General features: G+C 60.1%; 1 protein-coding gene across 1 annotated transcript; it reads right to left on the bottom strand.

Annotated features, from left to right (window-relative positions):
• Positions 1–118: 118 nt before the first annotated feature.
• On the bottom strand, positions 119–3883 carry OPRD1 (opioid receptor delta 1). Its single transcript, XM_026044639.1, has 3 exons — positions 3817–3883; positions 903–1252; positions 119–651 (listed from the first exon to the last, which is right to left on the bottom strand). The coding sequence occupies exons 1-3, from the start codon at positions 3831–3833 to the stop codon at positions 119–121; spliced, it is 900 nt and encodes a 299-aa protein (XP_025900424.1). The 5' UTR covers positions 3834–3883.
• Between the last annotated feature and the right edge of the window lie 5076 nt (positions 3884–8959).

Here is an 8959-nt window from a genome sequence, read left to right as displayed (position 1 = left end):
GCAGTATTTTGGAGCAGTCCCCGTGGCAGTGCCGGCCCTGCTAGAGCTCCGTGCTGGTGACGTGGGTGACCTCGGAGCGCAGCTCGTCCCCGCGCTGCTCGCGGCCTCCCCCGGCCAGTCAGGCYGGCTGGCGGAGGCCCTCGGAGCGCGTGCAGGTGGACACGGGCTCCCTCACGGTGCCTCTGCCGCGGGAGAAGCCCTTGGGATCCGTGCGGGCCCGGAAAGGCAGGCACAGCTCTCGGAAGCACCTCTTGAAATTCTCATCCAGGAACGCATAGAGGACAGGGTTGAGGCTGCTGTTGGTRTAACCCAAAGCGATGCAGAAGTGCAAGCCGGCCACCACATAGGGGTTCTTCTTGTCTATGTCCACCAAGGTCCAGATGATGACGAAGATGTGGATCGGCGTCCAGCAGATGATGAAGGCTGCGACGACCACCAGCACCATGCGTGTGATGCGGCGCAGGTTGCGGTCCTTCTCCTTGGAGCCAGACAGAAGGCGGACACTCTTCAGGCGGAGGATCATGAGCCCGTAGCAGATGGTGATGACCAAGATAGGCACCATGAAGGCGAAGATGAAGACACAGATCTTGGTCACGGTGTCCCAGTAGATGGGGGGATCGGGGAACTGGAGTGTGCACAACACCATCCCATCTGCAGGAGAGAAGATGATCAAAGAGGGATTAAAGCAGAGAGAATACTATGAAGTTCTCTTAAAAAGTGGCACTGTGGTGACTTTTATTTGGCAGGACATTCTTGCTGTCACATGGAGGAGTACCCATCACTGAGCTTCAACCTGCTCCAGGAGCAGGTGGCTTTACTTATGGCAGGTGGCCATAAGGGTCCGGCCAAGGCATCCCCCCCCGGGATGGATAGATGAGGCCCCATTCCCAGAAGCCACTTGCCTTTCGTCTTGGTGACCGCCATGACCATGATGGGCACTCCGATGACAGAGGAGAGCACCCAGATGCACACGTTGATGATCTTGGCCTTGGCCGGCGTGCGGAACTCGAGCGCCTTGACCGGGTGGCACACGGCGATGTAGCGGTCCACGCTCATCATAGTGAGCGTGAAGATGCTCGTGAACATGTTGTAGTAGTCAATGGACAGCACGACTTTGCAGAGCAGCTCCCCAAAGGGCCACGTCTCCATGAGATACTTGGCGCTCTGGAAGGGCAGCGTGCTGGTGGCCAGCGCGTCCGCGAGCGCCAGGTTGAAGATGTAGATGTTGGTGGCCGTTTTCATCTTGGTGTACCTGGAGGGGGGCCAAGAAGGGGCTGTTACGTGCGCACCGCGCAGGCCCATGTGCATCATGGTGATGGGGTTACACTCTTGTGCACACCAAACGCTGGGACCCTCATCCCAGCCTAGAGAGGTACTTGGACCTTCTCAAGGTCTCACCCATAAACTGACCAGGGAGCTGCTGGTCATTCCTGCAGCTCCTCTGCTCAGAGCTCAAAGACAACCCAGAGAGAGAAGTGTCTTTTTTCTCAATTAAATTGATTTACTCCATTTCCCTGAACCAGTCGCATGGTGCCCTTTACCTCCCCAAACTGCCTGTATCTGATTTTCCATCCAGTAAATCGTGATTATCCGGCCTCTCGAGTTCGCTCGCAGACATTGGATCGATGAGCTCCGGAAGTGCAGGCCATCTGGAAGCAGCACGGGGGCCTCTGGCTTAACTCCTTCCAGCGGGTCCCACCTCCGAGCACCCCAGACGGCTCCCAGCGTCTGGGTGGCTCCCAGATTAGCAATTGCACGAGGACCCCTCCTTGCATGTAGGAACCCGCCGGGAGCATCCCAGGCACCAGCAGCCAATTGCACCAGGGTGCCCAGGGTTGTGCCCAGCCCCAGCGCAGGGGGAATTAACCCGGCTGCTGCTGGGGGAACGATGGTGGCCTTGGCTCATAGATTGCATGGGGGATGTGCAATAACCTGGGCAGAAACAGGGTGGGGATGTGCAATGAATTGGAGGGTGCACGGGGAGTAAAGAGCTTCCATCCTGGAAGCATAAAGAAAATTTTCATTCTGGGTTAACCTGAAATCTAGAGAATATTTTTGGTGTTTTCAGGTTTCTGGCTCCCCTTGATTAAAAAAAGACTTTCTTTTTTTGGGGGGCGGGGGTAGAATTTGTGGTGCTTTCATCTCTGTTTTGTTTTCCTGACTGCCGGCAGTGAAGAGGAAGGACAGGGACACGGACAGCGCTGCCGCCTGAGCCATTCGGGTCCCGCTGCAGCTGCGCCGGGGCAGGAGCCTGCGCCTCCCTAGGCAAGAGCAGTGTGGGGAGGGACACAGGGGTTGACCCCAGATTTGAGGCCTTGGGAGCCTCTGGGAGGCTGCACTGCTTGCAAAATAAAGGAGTGGGGAAGAAAAAAAATAAGTGGAAAAAAGCCTGGGAATAGTCAATCCACCACACTGGGGTTAAGGAGCCCGGCTCGGGGTGTCGAGCACAGCCAAGGGGTCTCCGGGGCTGGCGCGAGCTCATTGGGACACACAGGCGCTGACGCAGCTCCAAAGGGATCTTAGATCCAGGCTTTGCAGCATCCTCATTCCGATGCGTCGCTTGGGTCCCTCAGCCCGGGGGGACCCACTCCGTCCAGGTGCCCATAGGCTCTGCCAAGGCTCCCCAGGGTGCACGACGTGTCCCGGGGCAGCGGGACCGAGTGCCCCCRTGCAGCCCCACTGCGGAGAGCTCCAAGGCGGAGCCGCACTCGCCTCCCGCTCCCCAGCGCGCGGGGGCAGCTCCAGCGTCGGGGTGGCGACCGGGGCGCCAGAAACCATGGAGAAACCATGGAGATGGGATGCACACGTGGCYGGGGCTGCTGCGGGAGCTCGGGCTGCGCAAAGACAGCCAGTTACAGCACGGCCAATGCTCCGAACTGCCTTTGATTTTCCATCTGGTTTTGAAGTCAATACAAGAATTGCATCTAGTGACAGGTAGGGTCAGTGCATGGTGCTGCTGCCCATCCATCRGCCCCCTTCCCCTCACTGCAAAGGGGCTAAAAGATCCACTGGGGAGCTGCTGGCTGGGGCAATCCAGGACGGTGCCTCCCACCCAGCCCCAGGCGTGCGAGCATCACCGAGGGCTTTGGGGTGACCAACCCYGAGGGGCTTTGCTGGCATTGGGGGCCACACACCAAGGGCTCCCAAGGAGGTGGCTGATGGAACCGGTGCAGGGCGCCGGGCAGATGGGATCAGCTTCGGGTGCCACTGGGCTGACAGGAGCTGCTGCTGCTGCTGCAAATCTGACAGGATTCAGTAATTCTCTTGGAGGCCATCAGGTCCCGGTGCCAGAGCCAGCTCCTGCACTGCCCCATGCACATGTGCTCTTATCTTCTCTTCTGAGCTTTTCGCCCCAGAAAGACAGCCAGCTTTTCTCCACGCAGACACACACGTGTGCTCCCTTGCACACCATGCGCACACATGCTCTCCCTGTGCACACACCCAGCCCAGGGCTATCTGAGCTCAGGAGCACCCAGGATCACCCCACAACCCTCTGTCACGGTCTCACATGCAATGCACGCTCACGCCGGTGCATGCCCCCCCCGAGTGCACGCTCACCTCCCTCCAGTGCACACTCACTCCCGGCATTATCCCRCACACGGCACATGCTCCCTGCCGCCGTGCGCTCGCTCTCCTGCACGCGGTGATGCTCACCCCAGCCGTGCTCCCGCTCCGGACGCCGGCTCCCACGCTCACACCCTGTCTCCCAGCGCACGCACCCAGCCAGCCCCGCGCACGGCCAGCCCCGCACGCACACACACCCCCTCCGCGCTGCAAAGGCGGGGGCAGCAGCTGCCCCGRTTGCCCCGCTCGCACCTGACGATGCCGTACATGACGAGCACGTTGCCCAGGAGCCCCACGACGCACACGACGGCGTAGAGCGCGGTGACCACCACGGCGATGAGGACGGAGGCGGCGCCCTGGGCCCGCGGCGAGGCCGTCCCGTTGGCGTTCCCGTTGGCACTGAGGTTGCCCAGGGCGGCGGCCCAGGCGCTGCCGTTGTGGCCGCCGGGCGGCTCCATGGCCGGGCACCGCGGGTTCGAGTCCCGCCGCCGCCGCCGCCGCGCACAGCCTCCCGCACCCGCTGCGGGGGGGACGTCTTATAAATCCGCGCGTGTCCCACGTGGGGCGGGGGGCCGGGCCTGGCTCCCGCCCCGCCCGCCTCTCCCCTGGCAGCTCCCACCTGCGGCGCTGCCGCTGCCCGCCCCCCCGCGCGGATTTTCCTTCCGCGACCCCCGTCCCTGCCRCCGTCCCTACCGTGTCCCTCACCCCTGTCCCACAACAGCGTCCCTGCCAGCCCCCTCATCCCTACCTGGATCCCTTCGGGAGGAGCGGGGGGCACTGAGCRGGGTGCTCCCTGTGACCGGGATCCGGGCAGATCCAGGGAATCCAGATCCTTGGGAGGATGCGGGGGGGGGGTCAAGCAGCCCCCTGTCCTTCTCCCGCCCCCGCCTTTGTCTGGGCCTTTGCTCCCACTGCGGACCCCCCGCTGCCCCGTCACATCCTTGAGAGGCGGCGGGCATCCTGCTGTCCTCGTGCCAGGTCCCGCTGCCCGGGCAGGGCGGGATGCCGCCGTGCGCAGGGGGCCTGCGGGGCGCCCCCGCCTTGCGCCGCTCGCTGCGGTTTCCTTTTTCAGCCGCAACGTCAAAAATAAACCCAACAGATGCAGAAAACAAGCGGAAAATCTTCAGCAGGCCTGGCCAGCAATCCACTCAGTGCTGCAGTGCCCAAGGTGCTTCCAAAAGGAGGGAAACTGAGGCAGGGAAGGTGCCTGCAAGAGAATGCTGGGAGCGTTGTTTGGGAATGGCCACGTACACCTTTCCACCCTGTCCCGGCTCTGCCTGCTGCCCCCATCCCCTGCGAGCAGCCGCCGGCAGCRTGTGCAGCACCGTTGGGGAAGAGCCTCTTCCTTTCCAGAATTCCTTGGTTTTAATTAAAACGATTCTAAAAACTATCCCAGCGCAGCTGGCAGCGCTCCAGCCCAGTCCATGGGAATCCCTGAATGGGGAGGTAGAGGAGCTCATTTCTGTCCCAAGGCTYCCTCAGCTCTCAGGGGCTCCAAACRATGATGATTTTCYCTATCATAKAGAAAATATCAATATAACGTAGCTTTTATCTCCATCCTGCCCTCACCTTCCACCAAGAGCTGGGAATCTGCTGTTGGATAACGCGGGGCTGTGAGGTATAACAGGAACTTCCATAGTTTCCTTACCCTTCCTCTCCCTCCTTCCCAGCGCTTCCCTCCCTGCAGCAGCAAAGGAATAAAAAACCCCGGGCAAATTCAGCCTTCCAGAGGCCACGGGCAGCTGCTGCCGGGCACTTTTCCCGTTTTCCCTCTCCCTGCCAAGAGAGGAACTTTGGGTTTGTTCTTTTCCAGCCCAAGCAGCTCCTCTGGCAGGGAAGGAAGGAAAAGGCGCCAGCAAAAACCGCGCTCGGACCCGTTCCCATCTGCAAGGCAAAGTCCTGCTGGGAGAGCGGGCGCCGGGGAGAGGAAAGAGGCCGGGAGACCCCGGCTCTTGCAGAGGGGTTTTTATTTTTGACTTCGTCAGTGCCGGGATCACACGGAGATGCTGGGATGGAGATGCCTGGAGCATCCCTGTGTCTCTCTTTCGCATCTACAAGAAACCGAGGAGACCAGGTCAAGAGCAGCCCTGCACACCCAGAAGGACTTTCCACCACAACATATGAAATAGTCRTTTTTTTTCATGCAACCTTTTAGCTTCCTGCCACAGCCCCAGGATTTGCTGCCTCCKTTTGCCACATTTCCTCCATCCACAGACCCAGGGCCAAGGCCAGGACGGTCCGTGAGCTCAGGGATTGGGATAGAGGGGAGGAGGCAGCTGCTTTGCCAGCAGAAAAGCCTGGCAGAGGTTGGGGTCCGGGGGGCTCTTTGGCCGCCAGGCTGGAGATGCCAGAGCTGGATCCGTGGGCATCRATCGCGCTGATTAATAGCGGCAATTAAATAAGTATCGAGTGCRCGAGTCAAGCGGTTCAATCGCCGGCAGCCTCGAGTGGGTGTTTTTCCTTGGGGGATTCCAGCGGCTCCGGTGGTGCGGTGGGGACGGGTGTCTAAGGGACAGCATGGAGAGGGATGCGGGACCCGGGAATGTCRGGAAGAGGAGGGTGTTAATGTTGGTGGAGGCTCCCACGTTCCCCGCAGCTTCAAAGGCATCTTCCTCTTGCCCTCCTTCCTCCTCACCAGCCTGGAAACCCAGAGACAGCAGAGACTGGGATTTCTCACTCCTCTTCAGCGATTCCCTCTTTCTATTTATTTAATTATTCCTCTCTTTATTGCCAAAGCCCCTTTTTAGTGCAGAAATCCCACAGGCTCCAGCCGGCACATCCTTGGGGGGCGCTCGGGCAGCCCCACACGCACTGCAATAAGGACTAAGGCTACGGAGAAGCCCAGGGCGSCTGTTCCGCATTTGCACCAGCTCCAGACTCAAAGCTGTGCCTAAATATAGACAGAAATATAATTTYAAAGCACCTGTGTTTCAAGGCAGATGCTTGTTGAGGATGTTTCATGGCTGAGAGCTGAACACCAGGACTTAACGGCAATATTAAATGACTGAAGCCTAAAGAAACTCTTTGGCTAACGGAGGCCCTTTCCTCACGCGAGGCTTTTATTTACGGGGGGCAGGCTGGAAATAGATCTTCTTCTGCCTCTTTATTGAAATTTATTCCATTCATTGCATCTTTTCGCACTGTGGCACCTAGGCATCATCACAGAGCATGGCAGGAAAGGAGTATATATTTATACACAAACACACATACATTTATACGCAAATAGATGTATTTCTTTCCTTGCTGCATCCAGGCTATCACAGGAGAGAGCAGTTTTTCCCCCTTTCTCCTTGCGTTTCCACCTTGCCGGGCATCCTGGCGCGGCTGGATCCTCGGGGACAGGGATGAGTCACTGCCTCCGAGCGGGAAGGGCAGCAGCCCGTGATGCTCCCAAGGCCCTGGGCGCTCCAGCTCCCTCCGGCTCCGGAGCCGCATTCCCGCCCCAAGGACGAGCTGGACGCGCCCCGCAATGCGCCCAGCGCCGCGCGCGAGCCCCTTGCACGGCCACCACCTCCCCCAGGTCCCAGGGGCCAGGACAGGCCTTGCTCCCCTTGCACTTCCCTCCGGAAAGGGCTTTTTCCCTCCAGCAAGGGGAGCTTTGCTCCGGTCCTCCCGCTCGACCCGCTCAGCTAGGGCAGAAAGATGTGCTCCAAGCACTGCAATTGCCAAGCAATCGGAAGCAGCCGAGATCAAAGCGCTCCACCAGCTCCGCAGGCCTCCTTTGGCCCAGAAATATCAGGGCACTGATGTTTCTTTGGGGAAAAAAAAAGGAAAAAAAAATAAAAACGTCAATTTTGTGCTTTTCTGCACAGCGCGGTTGGGGCTGGGCTGAGTCATCGCACGCGGCACCCACGGCTGGGCACCCGCCAGCCCTGCCACTCGCTCGCAAAGGTTGCCAGCGACAGACGGCTTTTTTGACCTGTTTCTTTTATTCTTTCGGGGGAAAAACTAAAACTAAAAAAAAAAAAAATAAAGGAAGAAAACCAGAGTCTGATCACTCCGAATCAGTGTTTTTGTTCTGTGCGTTGGGGCTGCTCGGCCTCGGGCGTCCGCTTGGGAGAGCAGGTCCAGCCAAGGTCTGCTGTCACAAGGCTTTGCTGTGCAAAGCGGGAAAATGGGGGGAAAACATGCAAAAAAGAGGGGGGGGGGAAAGGGAAAAAAAGCAAAAAAAAAAAAAATCCCTCTCTGTCTGGCACAGGGTGTTTTGGGGGCTTCTCCAAAGCGGTTGCGAGTCCAGCACAAATTCAGGGAGCCCCATGGCCACCCCTGGAGCCAAATCCTGGGAGGCAAATCCTGCAGGCTGGCAGTTCCCTCGGGACGTGGGCCTGCACCGCTGCAGCCAAGGGATATGGCACAGGGCACCAGGCGCGGCCGGGACGCTCCCACGGGACACGCCGGGATGCTCCCACAGGATGCACTGCCCTTGCCAGCCCCAAGGGACCCACTGGCCACTGTGGCCACTAGGAGGGGGCGGCTCCAGGTTGCCATGGAAACGGCGGAGCTGCCAGCGCAGCTTTTATTGCTTTTTCTTTGCAGTGACCCCCAAGGCCGAGGGGAAAAGACGTCGCAGAGAAGAGCAGCGGCGGATGAGGGGGCAGCGCTCAGTGCCCCACGACAGCCGGACACCTCGGAGCCCCTCACGACCTCCAGCCCCACTGATGTCCACGGCTCCAGAGCCACTTCCCGCTTCTCCCTGCAGAACCCTGGGAAAACACTCCTCGGCCAGGGACACCCTTGGGGACAAGAGAGGAGTAGATGTTGATGGGAAAAGAGCTGGGAAATCCCAGATGGGAATGCCCTCTGTCCCCCCTGCCCTCAGCTCTCCCCTTTTCCTTCCTTGTCCTGGTGATGCTCTGGAGCACGGACCTGTCTGGATTTATGGTGCGGTCCCTGCCCTGGAATTGCAAGCAAAGCAACGGGAGTTAAATCCGTCCCCTGCTTCCTTCCCACAGGCTCTGGGAGGCACCGACGGCCGGGGCTGTGTCCCCATGGAGCCCCTGGCCACCTCGGGGTGCTTCAGTCCTGCTGCACAGCCAGGATTCAGGAAAGCTCCGCCGCGGGACACAGAGCCCCAGCCAGGCTCCCATTCCGCATCCCGAGCTGGCCCCAGTGCCCCAGGAGCTGCAGGCTGCGCYGCCCTGGCCAGCGTCCCCATCTGGGATGCATAGGGAGCTCCAATGGCTCCGTCCTGTGGGGGGTCCGAAACGCAGAGCCTGGGTGGGACGTGGGGCTCCCAGGACCCGCTGCCAGGACTCAAACCGGGCGGCTTCAGATGCAGCCACAGCCCCCAGGGAGCAGCCGGGGCCTCGGGAGCGGACCCAGGGGCGCCGGCGGCACCGGCGGCTCTCCGGCCGGGTCTCCTCGGGAAGCAGCTGCGCCACGGGAACCTCTCACA

Source organism: Nothoprocta perdicaria, unplaced genomic scaffold, assembly GCF_003342845.1.
Source record: "Nothoprocta perdicaria isolate Ctin4 unplaced genomic scaffold, notPer1 scaffold_375, whole genome shotgun sequence".
Classification (NCBI taxonomy): Eukaryota; Metazoa; Chordata; class Aves; order Tinamiformes; family Tinamidae; genus Nothoprocta; species Nothoprocta perdicaria.
The sequence above is the reverse complement of the archived record's forward strand: the minus strand, read 5'-3'. Positions and strand labels throughout refer to the sequence as shown.